Below are 23,345 nucleotides of genomic sequence, written 5' to 3' on the forward strand. Positions count from 1 at the left end.
CGTTTTCCAAAGTGGCTGCACCGTCTTACATGCCCACTGGCAGGACATGGTTTCCATTTCTCTACATCCTGCGCAATACTTCTCATTATCTCTTTTTGATTATAGTCATCCCAGTGGGTGTAAAACATAACTCGTTGTTTTGATCTGCATTTCCTTGACAGCTAATGACGTTACGTCTCTTTTCACATGCTTGTTGGCCATTTGTATATCTCCTTTGGAGAAATGTCTCCAGATTCTTTGCCCATGTTTTATTAGGTTATTTGTATTTTTATATTAAATAAACAGTACCTTATATATTGTGGATACAAGTTCCTTATCAGATAAATGATTTTTCAGATATTTTCTTTCATTCTTTGTGTTGTCCTTTAACTTTCTTGATTGTGTCCTTTGTAGCACAAAAAAATTTTTAATTTTGATGGGAGTCTAAATTATTTATTTTTTCCTTTGATTGCTTATACTTTTGGTGTCATATATAAGAAATCATTGCCTAATCCAAGATTTACTTCCATGTTTTCTTCTGTTTTATGACTTTAGCTCTGATTTTGAGTTAATTTTTAGATATGGTGTGAGGAAGGGACCTAATTTTATTCTTTTGCATGTGGATATCCAGTTATCCCAGCCCCATTTGTTAAAATGACTCTTCTGTCTCCTACTGAATGATTTTGGCACCCTTGTCAAAAATCAATTGATCATAAATGAATGGATTTATTTCTGAACTCTCCATTTTATTTCATTGATCTATGTCTGTTCTTATCTCTATGCCATATTGTCCTAATTCCTATAGCTTTAGTAGAATTTGAAATTGGGAAGTTTGAGTCTTCTAACTTTGCTCTGCCTTTTCAAGCTTGTTTAGTTATTCTAGGTCCCTTGAATTACCATACAAATTTTAGGATCAGCTTATCAATTTCTGCAAAGAAGCCAGATGGAATTTTGATGGAGATTACATTGAATCTGTAGATCAATTTGGGGAGTATTGCTATCTTAACAATATTAAGTTTTATGATCCATGAACGTGGGATGTCTTTCCACTTAGAAGATATTATGTTTTTAAAAAAGAAATTGACTTCTATTGTACATTTTAAGAATTCTTTGCTTTGTTGGATTTTAATCCTAAAAGTAATACAGGCTTATTCTAGTAAGGTCAAATAATAAAAAAGTGGAAGAACAAAATGTTAATCCTCCCTTCTCCACCAAATTCTATTCACTCGTTCATTGAGTTAATTAATTCACTTAGCCAACATGTATACATGCTTTCTGTGTCTCTGGTACTGTCCTAGACAATAGGAATATAGTAGTGAACAAGACAAACTCCTTGACTAAATGGAACTTACATTCTTGGGATAGGTGGGGCCGGGAGACAGGAACCAAATAAATAGATGTGTAGTATGTTGGATGGTGATAAGTGTTATTGGGCAAACAAAATCAGGAAGCAATGAAGGTGAGATTGGTTTTATATGGAGTGGTCAGAGAAGGCCTCTCTGAAGGAAGGGAGGGAGTGAAGTGAGCAAGCCATGTGGATACATAATAGAGTAGTGGTCCAGTTAGCAGAATAGCTAGAGAAGAGTGATAGGAGATGAGGTCAGGCAGGTGAGGGGGGTATGGTAGGGGACTAATTCCCTATGCCTTCCAGGCTTTTGGAAGGATTTTGGCTTTTACTGTGAGTGAGGTGGGAGCCATTGGAGGGTTTTGAGGGAAGGAGTGAAATGATGCGACTCATGCTTTAAAGGATCGCTCTGCTGCATCGAGAATAGATCTTGGCCCAGTCAGAAAAGAACAGAGAACTAGTTAGAAGGCTAATGCAACAGACTTTCCAAGTGAGATGTAATGATGGCTTGTATCAGGTTGGTGTTGAGGGAGGTGGTAAGAAATGATGGGAATCTGGATATATACCAACAGTGAAGCCAAGAGCCATTGCTGGTAGCCTAGATCTAGGGTTAAAAAGAAGTTGGACACAGGTTCACTGTCCTAGTCCTTTTGGGCTGCCATATAGAAACTACCAGGGACCAGGAGGCTTAAACAACAAGCATTCATTTCTCACAGTTCTGAAGACTGGAGTGTCTAAATCAAGCTACCAGTAGATTTGGTGTCTGGTGAGGCCTGCTTCCTAGTTGACAGACAGCCAGAAGGGTTAAGAGAGTGCTCTGGGGTCTTTTGATAAGGGCACAAATGTCATTCATGAGGGCTCCACCCCGATGACCTAATCACCTCCCAAAGGCCCCACCTCCAAGTGCATCACATTGGGGGTTCAGTTTCAACATATGAATTTTGGGGAGACACAAGCACTCAGTCTATAGCAGTTACCATGTTTGATGTGTATACTTCTGTCCTGCAACACTATTCTCTGTTTTAATGTGATGTTTTTTTCTTCAGTTCCTTTCTTCATCCTAATCTTCTAGATGAGCCTTGAGCTTTCAAGATGTCTCAGAACCATTTTTTTTTTAGCTTTTTTCTCAATGACTAGGCCGTTCTTGATAACCCTGAGGACAGTACTGCTCTAAACCCAGTAACATGCCCCACGAACTACAATCTGTCTTTTCTCCAGAAACTTCCTAGATATTTCTTCACTGAGAGCCCCTCACTCAAGTTTTCTTGCGACCCTTATATGGCCAGTGAGTGGACCCCTTCCTGGCTGTCTTTGCAGCCCTGTTAATTTAAATAGGTACTTCTCGGGGCACCTGGGTGGCTCAGTCGGTTAAGCATCCGACTTCGGCCTGGGTCACAATCTCGCGGTCCGTGAGTTCGAGCCCCGCATCGGGCTCTGGGCTGACAGCTCAGAGCCTGGAGCCTGCTTCCGATTCTGTGTCTCCCTCTCTCTCTGCCCCTCCCCCGTTCATGCTCTGTCTCTCTCTGTCTCAAAAATAAATAAACGTTAAATAAATAAATAAATAAATAAATAGGTACTTCTCTTTTCCTATTCCCAAAAGTTTCTGTCAACAGTGTCTAGCTTCATTTATTTCCTTCCTTGTGGGCATATCTGACAAGTAGCCTCCCGTTCTCTCTCAGTGCAAATATCATATCTAAATTTTGCAATTACCTTATGATTAATCCTATTCCAACCAGACATAATCCATGAGAATTTAGGACTAGCTATTTTTCCATCACAGGCTGTATCTGACAATACTACTTTTTAAAAATAAACTCTGAAATAATACCTCTTGTCCCACAGAACCAGAGAAGCCTAAACAAAATGTCACACGCATGCTGTGTTCCCCATGCCTACCTCCTACGCTGGGAGCAAGAGGAGGCTGGGAAGAAATAATGAAGCCAAGCCTTGTGGTACCCAGTGTCTTTCTTAATAATCACCTTTACCCCTGACCACTCTTCAAGGTCGTGTTTCTTTTTTTCCAGTCTAGAGAGTGTTATCAGAAGATCTTAGAAATAAACCCCCAGCTGCAGACCCAAGTGAAAGGTGAGAATGTTCCTGCTGGTGTCCTTAGTTTGAATTCCACTTTTGCTTTGTGCTCTGGCCCTAAGGTGCCTTCCACTCCTTCTCTGCTCTTGGCCTCAAAGCCACATCAAACCCTCACTGTTAGCAGGCTACCCCCTTCTCTTTCCTCTGTTCTCCCACTCAGACCTTTGCCTTCCTCCTTTCTACAACCATTGCCCCTTAGAAACCTTCTAGACAAGGCAGTAATGTTGTCCTTGAATCCCCAAGATGGTTTAAGATTCTGGGTATAGACTGTCCACCCTTCCTAAAATTTTCCTTCCTGAAACCAGGTAAGAATGATTTTAATGCTTCATCATCTCAACCTCCCGTCCTCAAAAACACTGCTCTTTGCGTGGTGATGTTGATGGTTAGAGTTTTATTTGGTTTCTTTCCTTTTGTTTTCCTTCTTGTTTTGCTAGAATACCTCAATCAAGTAAATCTCCGGGAGAAAGCAGATCTTCAAGAGAAGGAAGCCCACGAATTGCTGGATTCGGGAAAGAACACGGCAGTGACAGTCAAGAATGTCCTGCAGACTCTCTGCAAGCCTGATCAGACCCCCTTGTTCTATGCAGGAGGGATTGAAATCCTGACTGAAATGATAAAGGATTGTAAGCCGGAGACGCGTATGGCCTCGTGGATATAGTTGGTGTAAAGGGGCAGTTGAGAGGTCAGCCCTGACGAGGCAAAGAATCTCTGTGTCCCTTCCTTCCACAGATACTCAAGACGTACTGTGATGTGGGGACTAAACAGGGGGTGCAGGAAATGTACCCCCGCGCCAGCTCCATCCTCCCCCAGAGCCTGCATGTGCTCAGCACATATGCAGTAAACACCCTCCACACAATAAAGCACAGAAGACACACACGCACCGCATCTGTTTACATCACATACACACACGCCACACATACTCCCCCCTCCACACATCATACACATACCTGCACACCTGCTGCATATCCCACGCGTACCCCACGTACACCCCGAACACCGTATACTGCCCTCACAAATCTCTCAAACGTCGAGGAATGGAAGACCCGATTCTGTAGGATAAACTCTAAGGTTCATCCCGTTATGTTTAATGGCTGCCTGGGACACGTAGTTTCAGAGCAAACATGAGCTCTCCTGCTAATGAGAGCCGTGCTGTTCTCCTTCACCAGTTCTTGCCATCGGGGCTTACGCCACTTTTTCACTCAGTGACAGCATGCCGTTTGCACAACGAGGCAGGATCTCTGACCTCCCTTTAGCATATGATGGAAGACACTCAAATACTCCCTGCAGTAGTTTCTTGGAGGTTTTAGGTTCTCTAGAGCCTAGACAGAGCTTCAAAATAAATATTCAAGAGAGGTGAATATGCTAGTTCGTCCCAGAGGTTAAGCAGCTCCTGGAGACTCTCTAAAGATTATAAAATGACTAGTTGTCAGATAACCCACGAGGCCATGCAGGCTCGGCTCCCCTTCTCTGAACAGGATGTCCCTTCTACTGGGGAAACAAGTGGCTGATGACAGCCATAGGTTTCAGAAAGGAAAAGTATTTGTTTCCGCCCAAACCGTTAATTTGGTGAGCTTGACATTCCATGTTGGGTTTCTCACTGTCCGCTAGACCTCAGCCAGACAGTTCAGGAGTCTGACCCGGTTTTTTATGAATTTGTTCCAGGCCCAGAACAGACTTTATTCAGAACACACAACGGATTCAGTGTCATCAGCGAGAATGAGGTCATAAGAAGGTAGGGGTGTTTGTAAAGTCAGCCAGCAGTAGAGCGAGGAAGGACAACCAGTTTCCCCCAAAACCCCTGCCCGCACAGGCAGTGGCTTCACCGAGTGGCCTGACCATTTAGTCAGTGTTGGGGGCCCCTGGGAGAGAGCGGCGCTGCTCCACGGGCACCCCTTGGGCCTTGTGCCTCGGGTGGTTTGAGTTACACCACAAGCAACGACCGCAGAGAGAGAAGGGGTCCGCAAAACTTCCCGGGTCCCTCCAGGCACTGCAGAGCCCGAGAAGTGACCATCTTTTCCTGGTTTCCCACCAATTGCTATTTGTTCTCTTTTGGAATTTGCTGATCGCCTCAAGAAGTGAGACCAGCTGGGTCCTGGCTGATCCCATTTCTAATTTTTATCTGAAAAGAGATCCATATGGAAGGAAGTGGATTGCTAAATGTTATTTTATTTTTATTTTATTTCCTATTTTGATGGTTTGGGTGCAGCCCCCCAGGCTAAGGAGGACACTGCTATGGGCTGGACTCACTGGCACACGTTTGCATGTGTGAGGAAGCCCATGGACCCTCAGTGGCCTGCTGGCCCACTACAGTTCACCGGTCACCGTGCAGCCATTGCCCATGGCCGCGGCTCACCAGCCTCCCTCTGTGCAGCCCCGACTCCTCGGCCTGCATGACTGTCCTGGAGCTCTCTGCCCTCCAGTCCTGGTGACCTGTGGCTCTGGGCTATAACATGACTTTCTTAAACCCACATTGGAGAAGTCTGGAGGTGAAATAAAACCAACTACAAAGAAGATCAGTACTGCTTTCCAGTTTTAATATTGCCATCCTTTGTCTGTTCTAGGTGCTTCTCCACGGCAGGGAAAGATGCAGTGGAAGAGACGGTCTGTGTGTCCGTCCTCAGACTCTGGCAGGCAGTGTGTGCTGGGAATGGTAAGCCAGGGTGGTCACTGCTCATCACTGTTAGCGTACTGTTGATGCGGGAGCACCGTGCTCGGGCGTGATCCTGGCCGGTCCCGAGGGAGCTGATGTCCAGACCTTCCCCCAGAAAGAGCATATCGATCAGAGGCGAGGCCTGCGTTAGAGTCATGTCTCTGCCACCCTTACTACTGCCTTGACGGTGGACACAGTCACTGTCAGCATACTGAGAGGTCTTACCCCTCTGCCCTTTGCAGACTCATGACCTCAGCTCCTGCTCCACAGGCACCCCTTGGGCTTTGTGCCTCGGGTGGGGACGGAGATGTTCCTTTCCTGTCCACCTAAAACTACGGTTCCTTTTGGCTGACCATGGTACCCATTTCAGCATCCTGAGATTTTCGGTTGTCCCTGCTAGCATCTTGTGACACTGATTCATGTGATAATGAGACAGTAAAATGCTGCAGGGCTTTTATTTACCATATTAACATTTATTTACCTATTTACATATCAGCATCTTCTGGGGTTCATGAAGTTTCTGCACAATCTCTCTTACCCCTTTGTAATGTAGTGAATGTAAAAAAATTTTTTTAAGTATTTCCCTCATGTTAAAAAAGTGGTGTTTCCATAGGGAAAGGTCCAACCTTGGACAGAAAACACTGAAAATGGGAATAGTGATGCCTGGGTCTCCTTTTTGCAAGGCTTCTGTGGGAAGCCAGCAGAAGAGTTTGTGGGTGCAATTTGCAGACCATGACACGCTGAATATGGGAAAATAGGATTTTTTCCATTGATTTAGTAGAGCCAGGGAATCATCGGAAGTTGCAGAAGACTAGAGAATCCGGGGGACTCTTTCCTGAAGGGAATTATGCTCAGACTAATACCATTATCAAGGTGCCTTGCCGCTCCTTGGGATCCTGCACTTGCCTGGGGGGTGGGGGGCGATCTCACATTCCCCCACCACAGGAAGGTGAGAGAGGCAGGGCTTGGTGGCCGTGTGTTTACTCAGGGAAAGCCAGAGATAGCCCGGATCCCTCCCTGCAGCCCTGATTTCCTCAGCACGCACCTACTTGGGTTTCTGTGAACCTTGGGGGTCACATTTTTCTTTGACATCAGAAGAAATATTGTCAGACACCGCCTGTGATATAAACGCTCTATCAGAGCCGTGAAATCTTGGTGTACCCAACTCAGTAAATACAAAGAAGACTTTAGAAAGGACAAGGGGGTGCTTACAAAGTTAAGGACAGAGACGCATGTCTGTGATAGACTGTTGAGTGGGAGACAGAAGCCAATTACAGGATAGGATGGGTCATTCTCTTATGTTATTCACAGCTCCTTTAAGGAGTGAGGTCACCTGGAGGGGTCCCAAGATGAGGGAACCCACCTTTTCAGCTTTTGGATTGTTTGCAGTGAGCTGCTTTTCCGGTATGAGAAAAAATATATAAACTGCACAAACTCTGCTCTCTTTCTTGGTGAAGTCTCCACTCCAGCCTGTCCCTCTGCTTCCTCTCAAATTCATGCACCTGGCTAGAAAATGAACCAGGTGAAAGGGGGCAGATCCGTGCCAGCACTCTGGAAGTCACTTACATCTCTATTAATCAATGTCCTCACATGATACCCCAGTTTTCTAGAAAGAACCGGTGGTTCCTCTGGCCACCATATGAAAATTGACTCTCTAAAGTTAGCCACAGGTAAGCTGATTCTTGTCCCTTTCCTCACATCCCAAATCCCGCACACCAAGGAGCCTGTGACCAAACGTGCGTGCCAGGCCCTGTTCCGAGCGCCATCACGGACTCACTCACTGAACCTTCCTAACACCTCGGCCATGTTGGCTGTCTTCCCCATTTCTCTGATGAGGAAACTGAGGAGCGCGGGAGTTGATGACTCAGCCTCAATCGTTTCCCTGGCCATCGGGACCCGGCGGCCTGGCTCTAGAGCTCAGGCTCTAACACTTTATTACTCTGCCTCTCAAATGAGGGCAGAAGAGCTGGTTTGCCCGTTGGGATGGTGGCAAATGACTGGTTTGACCGCTGTCGCGTGCCTGAGATGCCCGTCCCCTGTCTTGCAGAGGAGAACCAGCACCTGCTGCTGCTGCGCCCCGAGATGGGCGGCCTGCTGCCCTCCCTGCTGACCTCCCGGGTTCTGAGCCTCCGGAAGCAGAGCCTGGCCCTGCTGCTGCAGCTCGCCAGGACGGACCACGGACGGAGCCTTGTCGTCGGCCACCTTGACCTGACCCGGTAGGGCTCTGCTGGCAGGGTCTTCTCTGCGGCTTCTCACACGGTCACCTGCCACGTTAAGGCTTGCCCGTCCCCCTTCCCATGCCATCTGACACGGGACGACCTCCCGTCTGAACTTAGCACCCGTGGGCAGTGGCACCCCTCTGACCCGCCTCTGTCTCACAGATTCTAGAGATGGCGGAGATGGTGGCCCCCCATCCGGACTGGGCGTCCAGCCCTAGGACAGGCCGTGGGCTCCTGCCCCCTCGGCCTCAGTGCTCCTTCTACCCTCTTTTTGCCTGTACTTCTTCCATTCCTCTTTGTGGTAACTGATTTTGCATGTTCTTCAAGCCCTTCTGGAGCAAGGTAGAGCATAAAGAAATCAGACATGTCTCGAATACTCTTGCACGTAGGTCTGTCCAAGGCGTCCGGCTGTAGAAACAGCATGTGCCTCTCCCTTACTACACCTGATAAAAGAAACAACTGAACCCCAGTGATTCTGTCCGGTGCTTTTCAGTCGAAATATTAGTTTTTCCATGCAAAATTCTCATTTTCTCCATGAAAAGAGTTGCACGTTGGCAATTTCGTGTCGTTCAACCCAGTAGAAGCAGGAGCCGTGACGACAGCTTGCTCTATTCGTGTTTCACACACCGTCTAAAAATGAGTTGGCTTCCGATTCTTCTCACTATCATTACCTCACCTTCTCTCTTCTCAGCCTAGGAGGTTGGCGAGATCAGTGTTATGACACCATTTCACAAATGGGGCAGGGGCGCTGCCTCAGAGAAGCAGGGAATCTCACCCCGCCACGTCTCTGCAGGCCCGCCCTCTCTCCGATCCCCGACCAAGCTGAGGCCTCCGGGGCCCCACCCCGTGTGGGGAGGACGTCCTCTGTGCTCAGGACCGGGTGGTTATTGAGCCCCTCCCCGTCTCAGCCCAGGGGCAGCCCCCATGGCTCACAGGCAAAGGCAACCCCCCTGAAGCTCAGCCCACACAAGCAGATGGATCATTCGAGTTAAGTCCTCAAAAGCACGTTTCACATTTCACATGACTGCAGTCATTTCCCCAGTACCTTCCTCATGGTTTTTCATTTGGTTTTGGTCTGAGTAAATGTAGCTGAGTTGTCATAAGCCACCCCCTCCCAGCTGTCTCTGAATTGCTTGAATTGTAATTTGAATTTTTCCATTGTTTTGGAGAGTGGCGTTTATGAGCATCTCACACAGTACGGCCTAGTCCCCAGGCTGTCGAAGACACCTCAGCTTCTTACCTTCTGCCCACTATTAAACCAGAAAGAGATGGAATGTGTTCTCTGAAATGAAGGGAGATGGTTCGGCGCAGGACAAGGAGGCACCCAGGTCCCATGACCCTCACGGGCACACATACCACATTCCTCTTCACGTGCTTTTCCCTAAATGAGAAGTTGGAGCGACAAATGTGCTCTGACAGGAACCGAGCGAGGGCTAGTATTACTTTGTGGAAAGCACTGGGGTTTTCAGTTCAGCAGTCATGACCCCAGAGCCTCTGCTCGTCTCCTATTCATGTGGCCCAGGAAAGCCGCTTAGCCTTCCCGCACTCCGGTGTCTCAATCTGTATCACAGGCTAACGATGAAGCTCAACAGAAGTGATACACGTATGCCAGTTACAGTTTTCTCTGCAGCATTTTACACAGCACTTGGCCAGGAGACGCTGGTCTCGTTTACCTCACGTAAGAAAAAAGACTAAAGATGGCAACACCAGTTCAATGACTTAAAGATATCCGGGTCAAGATCTCTGTCCTTCTCTTGACCTTTCCCTCATGGTCCCACGAGGGTGCTGCAGCTCCAAGTATCACATCCCTTGTTGAGACAGGTTAACAGCAGCTAGGATCTGTCCCATTTATCAAGAGAAGCTACTCCTTATTTCTGTTGGATCAGGATTGTGTCCCATGCCACTCCTGTGGGGAAAGTGGTTCCAGGAGACTCAGGATAGAAGGGGAGAGCAGCGTATCTGTGGGATTAGCCACCAAACGGCATCTGCCACAGTAAAGAAAGGAACTGGTGGGGTGCCTGGGTGGCTCCGTTGGTTAAGCGTCCAGCTTCAGCTCAGGTCATCATCTTGCGGTTCATGGGTTTGAGCCCCAGGTCAGGCTCTGTGCTGACAGCTCAGAGCCTGGAGCCTGCTTTGGATTCTGTGTCTCCCTCTCTCTCTCTACCCCTCCCCTGCTCGAACTCTGTCTCAAAAATAAACTGAAAGAAAGAAAGAAAGAAAGAAAGAAAGAAAGAAAGAAAGAAAGAAAGAAAGAGGGAGGGAGGGAAGGAAGGAAGGAAGGAAGGAAGGAAGGAAGGAAGGAAGGAAGGAAGGAACTGGAGTCATACCTGACACATGGTGTGGACTCAATAACTTTTAAAAGCATTTTCATTTTCTCTCTTCAGGGTCTATTTGCTCAGGGTCCTAAACTGAGGTGAACATGCATTTGTTGGTTCACCAGAGCATTTTCTGACCTGGGGTCCACTATAGGGACAACTGTCTGTCAGCAGAGCAGAAAATCTGCCATCCAAAAAGGAGACAGGAGGGAGGAGAAAGGACCGCTATGTCCTTACTGGATAATGACTCCAGTTAGGATGTGTGTCTTGTCACATGGAGAGGAAGTCTCGTTGTTCATGGCTCTCGAGACAAACACCAAGGTGAGCCAAGACTGCCGGCTCCACTTCTGTGCATTTCAGCGTCATTTTGTCCACCCTCAAGACTGAGGAAAACAGAGTTAAACTGATGAGTGAAGACTCTGAACTAACTGTAAAATCCATAATTTCTGACAGCAGGAACACTAGAACACTGTTCTAAGGAAGTTGGGGATTTGCAGAAGCTTGGAGTTACCTGGGACCACAGAAACAGTCCAGTCCAGCCCCATCCAGTGCCGCTGTCCCCTTTGCGGTACCCCACTATGGTCTGTGTGTGATGCCCTCCAGGGAAGACTCCAGCATTGTCATTGTATTCTTCTCCATGTGATTAGGAAGGGCGCTAGAGCAGCTAGTAGACTGGGAAACTTGCCCCAGCCAATTAGAGGATGCAGATCTCACCTCCCAGGGCAGCCCATCCTGTTCCGGGCTAGTTCTGACTGATGGAAAGCTATCTCCTTGCACTGGACACAAACTGCCTGCCCCATTCCACACTCCTTACAGGGAGGCCTTGGTCCAGTCTGTTGGAGGCCTCCGGACCGCTTCAATTCTCCCACTTTCCAGTGTTTGCGGCATCTGAAGACACCAATCTTTTCCAGGTTAAGCATCCTGGTTTCCTTGACCATTCTTCAGATTATTTGACTTCCAGACCCCTCCTGGAACGAGCTGCTGAACAATCCAGTGGCATAGATGTGGGTGGCTGGAGTCCACTCCTAAACCCCAATCCCCAACCTGATGGTCCCTTTTCTGCCTCTATTGTTGGCTGCCCCGTGGCACTGGGTCCTGTGGATTGCTGCACTCTTCGTGAAACTCCAGCACGTGGCTGGCCACCCCTCGTGGCCCTCCTTCTGCCCCCAGGCTCTTCCTTCCTGGTTTCCTTGGCAAGCTCCCCTTATGCGGTCACCCTTGCAAATCAGGGATCCTACTCTTGGCCCTCTTCTCATTCGTGGCCTCAATTATCACATACAAGTCCCTCTCTTGAGTGCCAGAAGACCCTCCTCTGCTGCCGGACATCTTCCATGTCAACACCACAGGCATCACTAGGTTAAATCACAAGTGGTTCTTCAAAGCAGACCCTCTGCCTGAATTTCCTATCTTCATAGGTGGCACTTCCATCCACCCAGTCACTTAAGCCAGACTCCTGAGGGCCCCTCTGGGTGGGAAGATGGTATATTGTCACTTCTCCCTCTTCCGCATCCCGGGATCCTTCCTTAGGGCTCTCTTCTGGCATCTGTGAGCACCCCTTCTAGGCCTTCACGAGGGCCTCTCTCTTCCCAACTGTGTGTCTCGCCCTGCCCCTGCCTCAGCGAATCCCCCCATCTTTACTGTCTGGACCATTCCAGTTCTCCCCCCGTTGGATCCCCTGTCTCCTGTACGGTGGGCTCCAGTCCGGCCTCCACCATTCCACCAAAGGGATTTGCCTCCTATGCACATCTGTTCTGTTATGTGCCTACTTAAAACTCCAGAATGACTCTCTACGGCCTATAGCATTAATTGTCCAACACCGCGAAACACAGTGCTCGGGAACTCCCTGCACACTTCACTAAGATGCAGCCTCCGCCAAAGACCGAGAGGCCCACGAAGCTGCCTCCCCCACCATACACCAGCACACTGGGCAAAACCTAGGCCCGCGGGTGAAGCACAAATTGCCAGCAGGCCACAGAAGGCGCAGCACCCCACCTTGCCGCTCGCTGTCCTGTCCTCGTGCCGTAAGCAGCAGCTATGAGGAACTGCTGGCGTCCCCACGTGTGCCCCTGCCGTTTTGTGCCTCACCGTCCTTGTGAATGCCGTGTGCTCTGCTTGTGATGCTCTGCCCCTGCCCCCATGTGCCTGACACGGAGCTGAGACGTTGTCTTTTTTCCTTGCTGCGGCCCCAGAACCCACCACACCGCCTGGCACTTTGTCATCAGTAAGTGATGTCGCTTGAACGAACAAACACAAGTGAACACTGTACTTTCGGGGGACAGCCGACATGCCCTCTGCTCTCTGAAGCCTTTATCTCCGTCCTCCCACACCACACGCCAGGTAGACTCTGTGCCCACTTTACATGCATCTGTTTCTAACATACCACCTAACACGTGTGTCACTGTAGGGGACCAGGCGCCCAGTACTGTATCCCTGCACTGAGCCCAGCACCGAGCACACAGTAGGTGGTTAGTGCGGGTTGGCTGGACAGATGACTCCTAGCGGTGGCAGCCAGGCCGTTAGGACAGCCACAGATTGCATTAGCTTTTTTTGGCAGCTGTAGCACACTGTTTGTTCATCCTGGGTTTGCGATCGGCTAAATGCCCTTGAATCTTTCATATGAGCCAGGTCTGAACCAGGTCTCCCAGGTCTATTGCTCATACAGAATTTGCAGCTCTAAAGGGAGGGCTTTGAATTTAACCCTATTCAATATCATCCGACATATTCAGCAGCCCGTCAAAATCTTGTTGAAACCTTACTCCATCCCCCACCTCGTTAGGGGGCCCTCCCTCCCACTTGAGTCGGCAGCAGATTAGGAAGCATGCCACCTAGATGTCACTTATGGTGATTGAACTTGGCAGAGGTGCCAGAGATTCCGTCCCAGTTGGCATCTGATAGTCAGTGAACTTTGGTTAAAACTGTTCAACCCTCTGGGAGTTTAAGTGGCAGAGTCATCCCCATAGGAAAGTGTCTGTCTCTTTGGGGTGGGCAGGGAGCTGGGCTGCTCAGGAGGACGTAGTGAGGCCACCTTTCAGCTTATGTGACCCAGACGCAGACTCCTTTCTGGCCTTTTTGTGAGGTCTCCTTGTTGGGAATGCTGTCAGCTGGAAGACAGCCCGCTCTGAGGTTGTTCTGGATTTTTGCAGATTGTTGGAAGCCCTGGTGTCCTTTCTTGATTTCTCAGATAAGAAGGCCAACTCTGCTATGGGACTGCTCACAGACTTGGCTCTGGAAGAAAGGTAATTTTTATTTCCAGAAACTGACATTTCCTTTTCAACATTTGTAAAACTGTCTGATCTTTAAAAATATGCAGTATGCAGGCAGGTTTGGCCAACTGAGCATCATAAGATTCACTGAGTAGAAGGGCCGCTGCCTTCCAAGCAGGGGGCTGTGGCTGGCCCTTCCAGTCCCCCCTGCCTGCAGGGGGACCCCCGTCCTTGATGGGTCTGGAAGCAGTAACAGACTTAAAAAATGGTACCTCTCACAGTTTACAAAGCTACTGTCAGTTGGAGAAGCTTCCTTCCCTTCATCAGTGCCCACTCAGAACTGCCCAGCAAATGTGTGTTGAATGAGTCTGAGAATAGAAAGCAACCTGCCCTTGGGTTCTCAGTGGCATTATGGGTAATCCCCCCTTCCCTCCACTTAGCTGCTGGGGAAGACAGCAGAGGTCTTCAATTTTCATAATTCTTGGGGGTTTAAGTGCATCTTTGGTCTGTTTTTAAATCTCACAAACTTAAGGGTGTCTTGCTTAGCATGGTCCTATGATGAGAAAGAGCTGTCTGTGCCCGCAGACAGGCCATGGCATGGGCTGGGAATGTGTCAAAGACGCTCTAGTAGGAGCAGATGTGTGTGTATCTGGGCCCTCCTCACCGCTGCGCAATAAACATGCTTGCTCTGTGTTTCCTGTTTGCATGGCACACAGAACCAGGGGAGGGCCGGGCTGGTGGTGAGTGAGCTTGGCAGAAATCGAGGGATTCCAGCAACTTCCGCACTAAAAGAGTTACCACGTGAGGTCTGCTGTTTAACGTCAAAGGCAATTCTCCAGACTTAGAAAAATTAAAGCCACATTACATACCCAGTGACATTTTTTTTTGTTGTTGTTCAGAATAAATCATCCATGCACACTGCACATCACACGGTTCCTGAGCCTGTGATACTCTGCTCCCTTACCCAAGACACCGTATTTCTGTTATAGTTTGTGCAGTGTAGAACTAAATCGTGGGGATGTTTTCTCCACAGATTCCAAGTCTGGTTCCAGGCCAACCTTCCAGGTGTGCTCCCGGCACTCACAGGTGTTCTGGTGAGCAAGCCCGCATTTTTCGCACCTGTGACAGACATTCGCAGACGCGTGAGCAGAGCCGTTTAAACACAGTTTACGCTCCAGAACTCCTGTTGTCTCTCGGGTTGATTAATCATTTCTTCACAGCTGGAATTGACACAATTTTGTTATTACAACAAGTGCAGTTGGGACAGGTGGGGAGGGCCTATGGATGGGGCTCGAGTGCCGGGGAAAAGAGGATGGGTGTGGACTGTGTCTTAGGTGGAGGCAGAGAGAGGGTGTCAGCTCCGGTCGGTCAGTCCCCTTCTGACCCCAAGGCTCGTCATAAGTACCACGGGCAGCCGTGTCCTTGAGTGGTGGTCATCCCCAGTGGGAAGGCAAGTAGTGATTTGAGCTGATGAAGCAGGACATAGCAAGGTGGGGTCCTCCTAGGACAGCATGCTGTGACTGGACCCTGTGCCATGGGAGTCATCAAAGTCTCAGGGGACCTGAGAACTTGCCCACATGCCCGTATTCCACGCACATGGAAATGGAAGCTCTGAGAAGGGACAAGACTCGCCCAAGCCCTCCCAGCGGGTTGGTGGAGTCACTGAGATGAAGCCCCAGGCCTCCCCATCCCAGGCTAGGGTGCTTTTGGGTCCACTGCCTGTGTGCCTCCCTCCATGCTGGTGCCAGGTGGCCCCATTGGTGCCCCTGGGTGACACTCTGCAGTCTGCTTCCCAGGCGTTTTGCTGAGTGAGGGATGCCCCTACAGATTGCTCTGGCATCGTTTGCCTGCTCTCTGCAGACTTTCCTTCTCTTGGCTCGTTCTTAGAGGAGAGAACCTACAGTAACCAACACGTCAGCTCTTTGCCAGTGTATTGCCCTCGTGGGAAACCTTAGTGCTGAGGCTGCCGTCCGAAGACAGATGTGTGCCTCTGAAGAGTTCGGGGATGCCTGTCTGGGCCTCATGGTACTGTGACTCTTCCGTTCAGAATGTAGTCCTTTACCTGCTTTGGGAGCAGTGGCTTCTTCTTGATTAGCCGGCTTTTCCAAAAATTCTTTTTGAGGGTGCTGGAGCCAGTGGCTTACCCCTTCCACAACCATAGATTTTATGGGTGGCCGGCCTTAAAGAGCCCTCCATCCACCCTGGAGAGTTTGGAGGACTTTCCGGTGGAGTTGGCTTGACTGCCCACTCCCCAGTTTAAACATAGGACCGGGCCGAGCCACAGTCTCATGGTTCAGGCACCAGAGATTCCTTGCAAGTCTTCTCCACTAACACTAATTCACAGAACTGGTCTCTGATCTTCCACCATCTCCTAGGGTCACAACACTGACAGTTCAGGGCGCGTGAGTAACTAAGATCACTGCCAAAGGGATGAGGTGGCCGTGAAAAGCTGCAGGGCAGAAAGGTCACTGATCCCTTTGCTTTGTTTCCCAAGGCCAGGTGTGAAGAGGCTGTGGACCTGTTCAGAGACGTCCTGTACACGCTCCTGGGACTTGTGATGAACTTGTGTCTTCAGTCCCCCTTCATCTGTGAGGTACGGCAGTCTTTCCTCCCTGCGGGGAGCCCCGGCACAACCCAAGCCCAAGCCTGTGCATTGATAGAACTGCTCTGGCTTTCAGAGAGAGAGTAGAAGCGGGGGACTCACACCCTGGTGGCGGGAATGGGGAGAGCAGGACGGACGCTGTGTCACTCTGCTCCAGAAAGTGGACTGAGTGTCCAGGATGTGCTGAGCACAGTGCTAGGTTCTGCCTTTCCAAAGTCAAGTAAAATGTGCTCCCCGCCCTCAAGGCATTGCCCTGTAGTTAGGGAGATGAGACAGTTGTGGGAAGAAGCAAGAGCGATGGAAGAAGGGGTCATGAGGGAAATACGGACAGAGTGTGGCCATGCTGAAGAGGGAGAGGCCAGTGCTGTTGGCTCAGAAGGAGCTCCATGGAGGATTCAGATTAACAGGCCATTCAGACCTCCTCCTCTCTCCTGTCGTGGCAGGTTTGGGCTGTGGAGGTGAGCAGAAGGTGCATGTTTCTACTCAACAGCCAGGATGGAGGGATCCTGACAGTAAGTGTCTCCCTGGGAGATCCAGAAACAGCTTCCTTTGTTGTTCCAGGGGAGTCGGTGACCCTCCAACCCAGTGCCAATCTGTGGACCCCCAAGAGTCCATGGACCCAAGTCAGGAATCTCTTTTCTGTATGGTTTGCAACTTAACAACTTCCACAGTTTAATTATCGGATTTGTCCTATTCCAAGATATCCTGGTGCAAATTGTACAGGTGATGAGATTTCATTTACAATCTTTTTCCGTAGTCAAGAAAGCCAGGCCTGTATTTTGAAGCCCATGATCCCAGAGGCTGTTTATGCACAATGGTTTTAGCCCCCTTGGACATGCATGCTGGGGTGGCTTTCTTATTTGTGCTTCTGACATTTGGACAAGAAAGCTGAGAAAGACCTGTGGTCAACACAGAGCATCGGGGGGACATCAGTATGATCCACAGACCATTTGCTGTCATCCAAGGATGTGTTGTTTACTCACAGAAGTAATCACCCCAACTTCTCCACCTATTAGGTCAGGGCACTAGTGCTCAGAGAAACACCTGGGGCACATCCAGCAGGTGTGGGAAACCAGTCCTCCAAGGGAGCACATACTGGAGACTGGGTCCAGGATCACAATAAAGGTTCTGAACAGATGCAACAAACCCTGTGTGGGACTAGTGTGCCTGCAACTTCCCCAAAGTCAATTCAGACAGGACAGGGTGGAGGGTTTTCATGTGGACTCCTGGAGTGCATGGCAGGTCTTCAGGGTCCCTGGAACCCCCTGAAATTGTATAGACGGTTTTGGGGGCACATGCATTTTCATGGCAAAGGCATCATGCCTTTCATCAGATCCTCAAAATAAAGACCCATCACCCCAAAAGTGGCAAGCATCACTACTGTCAGGTGCTTGGGTTTTCCAGAATGGTTTTGACCAGAGCTAGTGAGCTAACCTTTTAAGGACTCTCCTGGCCAGATGTTTCTAGGACTCTCTGCCTGTGCCTCAGTCACGTGCTGACCGACCGGCTTGTTGGACAGAGCAGCAGTGTCACCAGGGCCATCTGGTCCCTTGGTAGTGGGCTCTCCCCTCTGTCTTGGGCCTAACAAGAGATCTGTAGTGTCAGCTGTGGCAACATTCTGGCACCTGTAGGGAGCAGATGAGGGAAATAAGACTGATCATATGGTAATACCCATATTTATCCCTTCTCTGTAGGGAAACCTCATTAAAATCAGACTGAAAACATTAGGGAAGGAAAAAAACCTAGAAATCCACACTGACAAAATGAACAGGCAAGAGATCATCAGTCAGTTTTTAAATAATTTTAACCCGTTTCTGGAAGATAAAGAACACCTACAAACGTCATAGCTAGTGAGTCAGGGCTGAAGGAACCTCAGTGCAGAGAACAGATACAGAGGACACAGATTTGCCTTGTAGGACCCTGGAGAGGCTCGAGACTCCAGAACACCAGGTGCTACAGAGGCTACAAGTAAGAGATGGGGGACCACGTGTGGCAGTCAGGTGTCTATACCTCTGGTGGAAAATCAGAGCTTTTTTTCTCTAAGGGAATTGACAGACCAGAGAAAAATGTTTTGCTTTCTAGTGTCTGGGAGTGCTACCTCTGCACGTGTCAGTCGACAGACTCCCAATAAACACAGCACACCGGAATATATTTTTATTGCTCTTTCATAAGTGTGCCCATAAATGGGCAGCTAAGGGTCACGGGACATTTCAGGGAAGCCACACACAGAAATAGAAAAACCAAGTGAAACAGAAAAACATGAACCCAGAAGAAATAGAGATGATATAGGAAACAAAAGAAAAAGTGATGATCGTTTGTGTCCTCCGAAAGATTCAAGATAACATATCTATAACACCTAGCTAGCTCTTTGATAAAAACAACAGCTAGCTCTTTGATAAAAAGCAAAGTGGAACTAGAAAATCATAAATGGCGTCCGCCAGAAAGCAGAACAGGCAGAGATTCAGACAAGATGAAGGACAAGCTAAGAGAGAGACCCTGAGGATCAATCCAAGAAGTCTGCCGTCTAGTAAAGACCCTGCTACTCCCGGAGCACTGCAGGGTGTCGGGGCAGGACTTTCTGTGCCAGAGCTGACCTGCTCGGTTCCATGTAGAGCTGAAATGAACGGGGCCCCTGCATGCCAGGGGCCCTGTTTCCAGCCCTTGAGTCACCTGTCCTGTACCTGTATAATGAACACTGCTTCCTGCCTATTCCTTGGCCACTACATATTTGTAAAACCGAGGTGCGTGTTTTGCTCCCCACACTAATGATTGTTTTCGCCTCACTAAACTACTTGCTGACTTTTAAAGGTCATCAGAATTTATGAACGGAACGATTAATGATCTTCACTTTCCGCTTCACCCAGAGAGCCGCTGGCATCCTCAGCCGCACCCTGTCTTCCTCTCGGAAGATTATTGAGGAGGCCCTCAGAGCAGGAGTGGTGAAGAAGATGATTAAGTTCCTAAAGGTAGAGCAACTTACTGGGTTACAACCACTTGCATTTCCAGGAGCGGCACAGGTTATCTGAGCGAAAGAATTAAGGAGGGTTTTGTTCCATTCAGGGGCTGCCATTTCACCCCTGCCCTCTGTGAAACTTCTTGAATGAGGATTCCTTCCACCTGTCACCCAAGACAGTGCTCTGAACGTCACCGTAAGATTGCTGAACAAATCCGTAAATTGTTCATTAGAAGCATCCATAACAATTGGTGGCCACTCGAGCCTCACTTAAAATATACAGGCTCTGTCCCCAAAAAAGATGGTTGGTGTGGCTTTCCACAAGGTCCCACGGGCCCCTTGTTTGGCTCGTGTTCTGCTGGCCATGCTTTCTCCGGCTGTCTGGAGAATGTTGGCTGTAGCTCCGCTTATGAGGGAGGGAGGGGGCAGCGTTGCTCTGGGACAAAATGGTGCTTCCGTGATCTGAGTCAGCGCAGCAGCTGAAGTAGACCCACCGGAAGGACCAGGTGAATAAGGACCCCACGGGAGGCCTTCTCATAAAACCCCAGGCTGAGCAGGGCCAGGAGGCATGCTCTGTCGGGGGGCTGCTGCTGAGGCAGGGGCAACATTGAGGGGTAGAAGGTTGGGTCAGCGTTATTAAGCTGCCACATGGACAATGACCATCATTCACCCCATGCAAGTCTTGCACCCCGCCGGAAACTGCTGATCACGTGCACACACGTGTGCACTGTGCATGTATATATGCACGTGTGCCTCTTGAAGATCCTGCATTGGGTGATTTTGAGGATTATGAGTTGACAGTTGTCACCTCTTAAAATGATCTAGATTTGTGATGTTCTCCATGCAGGCCTGTCAGCCTGACAGCCTTAGCAAGTCATTCCCCATTCTCCAGTGGTGAGGTGACACGGTGAAAGGCGGCGGGGGGGGGGGGGGGGGCCCTTCCTCCCTCTTTGGTACATCTGCCAGTCAACAGCACCATGCCTTCCTCAGCCACTCACTCATAAAACCTTCTCCAGGCAATTACCCAGGTGCACATGACAGGCCCGCATTCCTGTCGGGCTGTGGGCTGTGCTGCTGGGGACGGGAATGACACCAGCCTGGCAGGGCCCAGTCCTGCTCACCGGGAAGCACCCGCCATTCTCGGGGGAACTCTGTTTTAGAAGTTTAGGAAGCCGCTCACACAGGCACAGCTGCTCGCTGGTTTGTGGCCAAGAACAATCAGAGGAGTGACTTTATTTTTCCAATTTCATTCTGAAACCCAGACGGGAGGCCAGACCGCATCACGATATGCCGTGAAGATACTAGCTATCTGCACTAATAGCCAACATGAAGCACGAGAAGAAGTGATAAGACTGGATCAAAGTAAGTGATAGTTTCCCTAGGCAAGAGCCTACATCCCAGAGGTTAATCCTGCCTCACAGCTGCCCAGGGAGCAGGGGCGAGGCGTGGGGAGAGGCATTGCAGAGCCCTGTTAACCTCTCTCTAGACTTCTGCACTGTTTACTAAGATTATCTGTTTCACTCTGTTCTGGAAGCATTTAATTAGCCTTCAGCTGCACACAGGTAGCACACCCATGCTGGAGACCCTGCTGTGAAGCAACTCAAAGATGACAGGGTCGAGGCCAGGAGCCACTGCCTCTCTCCTAGTAAACTGGAATGGTTTCTTTGGGTTTTTTTATTAATTTTTTTAACATTTATTTATTTTTAAGAGAGAGACAGAGCATGAGTGGGCTCATGCAGAGCATCTGCTTCGGCTGATCTAACGCGAATTCTCTCCCTTCACGGACCTTTAGTGAGCAGGGAAGGTAGCAGAGTCGGAGGCAGCCTTAGTCTAGTAACTAAACATGGCTGCGGTCATGTACAGCGGGTGTTCCCAGCAAGGCAGCCTGCGAATGTTCTTCACACGTTCTCTGGCGTGGAAGAAGGAGCCCTTCTTTTGCATCCTGCTCCTTGCCCTGTAGCCACAGGGAGCAGGCCCTGGGCCCCCTACTCGGGGCCCTCAGGTGGAGTGCAGGGGCTTAGAACGGGGACTTTAGGGAAGACAGACCTGTGTGACACATAACATTCAGCCACACAACGACTATGCCACGCTGGGCACTGCCCTGGGCACCCGAGAAACATCAGAGACGCATCCAGGAGCCGAGGAGGTCCATAGTACTCAGCAAATACTTGCCGAGTGACCAAGTGACATGTCAGAGCTTTGGGGAGGCTCAGTGTCACTGACACTCCAGGTGCTCCTCCTGTCCCTTGCTGTTTGAGGTTCAGAGGGACAGATGCTGGTTCTCTCCCCTCCCTCTAGAGTTTGGCATTCTGCTGAGGCTGCTCAGCTCAGAGGATGAGATTGTGGTGGCCAACGCTGCCCTCTGCCTGGGGAACTGCATGGAGGTGCCCCGTGCCGCGTCTTCCCTGCTGAAGACGGACATTGTGCAGGTGCTGCTAAGGCACGCAGGTGGTGACGCCCAGAAGACAGCCGTGCAGCTGAACTCAGGGATCGCCCTGGGGAAGCTGTGCACGGCCGAGCCCAGGTATGCACCCGCTCCAAGCCGGGGTGGCCCGCGTCAGTTACATCCTGGAAGATGCAGGGCCAGCAGAGATACCATGCGGTGGCCATGTGGTGGCTGGGCCTCCGTGCCACCCAGAACTCCATGGAGAGCCCCGGGAGTCCTGGTGCTTCCTGTGCACACAGGAGTTAGGCCCAGTAGCTACATCCCTGAGAGACCTGGGCTCTCAGGCTCCAGTGAGAGAGGGGGAAGATGCTTCTCTGACAGACATCTGTCCTGTCCACTCACTGCCATCATCTTCCCTCCATTCCATTCTCTCCTTCTCTTCTAGCTTCTTGCCCATCTGTCCACGCATCCCTCCTCCTTCACTTTTTTGCCCGTTGCCTGAGCATGTGGGAGAATGCCCAGTGAGGGCCACATTCCTGTGCTGGAGGAAACTGAAGCAAGAATGGCGTGTTTAAGACAAGCCAGGGCAAGAGATCTCTGCTCTCACTGTGTGCATTGCTTCCCTTTTAGCTCAGGCTTATGTTTTGCTCTGGCTGGGTTCTGATGTGCTGAAACCCCTAGTTATCATGCATGTCTGAGGGATGGAGTCCCGGCATAGGAGGGGGGTGCCTTCCATGGACAGGGAGCAGACCTGGCTCCTTCTCTTCCAGACTAAGCCCTCTGATTCCTCCCCAGAGAGTGAAAGGGTTGACTGAGATCACATCTGAGGCCCCTTCAAGTTCTGTCTGATTTTTAGACGGAAGGCACAGATAAAATCTTTCTTCTACAGAAAGCAAGGCACGTTAGCTAGGTTGAGCTCAAAGTGGCAACCTACTGGGGAGTCCCCGAGAGCAAGGCCCCGTCGGATCAGCCTGTCCATCTGCCACTCATGACAGTATTTACTGTGCTTTTTGTACCTCCCTGAGCACCTTACATGCTTTGATTGCCAGAGCTCCCAGGGCAACAGCTACTTCCCCTTTCTGCCTCACCAGCCAGCTTCTACCTGAGAGGGGGTGGCTCCAGGCACCATGGCATTGATGTCCTGAACTTGGTGTTCTGATTATGGCAGATTTGTTGCTCAGCTGAGAGAGCTGCACGGGATAGAGATTCTCAACTCCACCATGAAGTACGTGGCTGATTCTTAAGATATGTGGCGTCTGTGCACATTTTCAGCATCACGGGACTGTGTGCTAGGGGTGGTTCCTGTGCTAATAAAGACTGTCTGAATGGCCACTCCAGAGCTGGGCATTGTTTTCAGACGTTTGGCTTCTGGTTCTCACTGGTAATGGCAGAGTGGGCGTCAGGCCGGCCGCGGTGTTGGAAACCACTCAGCATCCATCACACTTTCCTCCTCCTGTCCCTTCCTGCCCTGCAGGGCCTGGACGCCAGCAAACAAAAAGCCACATTTCCCAGATCCCCTTGTAAGCAATGTTTCTAGACAGGAACCAGACTCTTCCCGCCCCTTTGGCTGTTTCTGCTGGTAACATCCAAGAAACATCAAGTTTT

The 23,345-nt window shown here is 49.8% G+C and overlaps 1 protein-coding gene across 4 annotated transcripts in view; it reads left to right on the forward strand.

Annotated features, from left to right (window-relative positions):
- The window catches only part of TTC12 (tetratricopeptide repeat domain 12), a 53,490-nt gene extending 30,413 nt beyond the window's left edge, over positions 1-23,077 (forward strand). For 2 of the 4 annotated variants that reach the window (XM_042958971.1, XM_042958972.1), the window contains exons 9-22: positions 3,349-3,409; positions 3,847-4,035; positions 5,075-5,144; positions 5,974-6,062; positions 8,110-8,278; positions 13,740-13,832; positions 14,833-14,893; positions 15,687-15,824; positions 16,294-16,392; positions 16,845-16,913; positions 19,266-19,367; positions 20,617-20,716; positions 21,653-21,878; positions 22,909-23,077. In XM_042958971.1, the coding sequence (XP_042814905.1) occupies positions 3,349-3,409; positions 3,847-4,035; positions 5,075-5,144; positions 5,974-6,062; positions 8,110-8,278; positions 13,740-13,832; positions 14,833-14,893; positions 15,687-15,824; positions 16,294-16,392; positions 16,845-16,913; positions 19,266-19,367; positions 20,617-20,716; positions 21,653-21,878; positions 22,909-22,984 (1,542 nt within the window). In that variant the 3' untranslated portion in view covers positions 22,985-23,077. Of the gene's footprint in view, positions 1-3,348; positions 3,410-3,846; positions 4,036-5,074; positions 5,145-5,973; positions 6,063-8,109; positions 8,279-13,739; positions 13,833-14,832; positions 14,894-15,686; positions 15,825-16,293; positions 16,393-16,844; positions 16,914-19,265; positions 19,368-20,616; positions 20,717-21,652; positions 21,879-22,831 lie in introns of all 4 variants that reach the window. The other 2 variants (XM_042958973.1, XM_042958974.1) reach the window with 2 other exon arrangements.
- Positions 23,078-23,345: the final 268 nt, after the last annotated feature.

Source organism: Panthera tigris, chromosome D1 (assembly GCF_018350195.1).
Source record: "Panthera tigris isolate Pti1 chromosome D1, P.tigris_Pti1_mat1.1, whole genome shotgun sequence".
NCBI classification, from domain to species: Eukaryota; Metazoa; Chordata; class Mammalia; order Carnivora; family Felidae; genus Panthera; species Panthera tigris.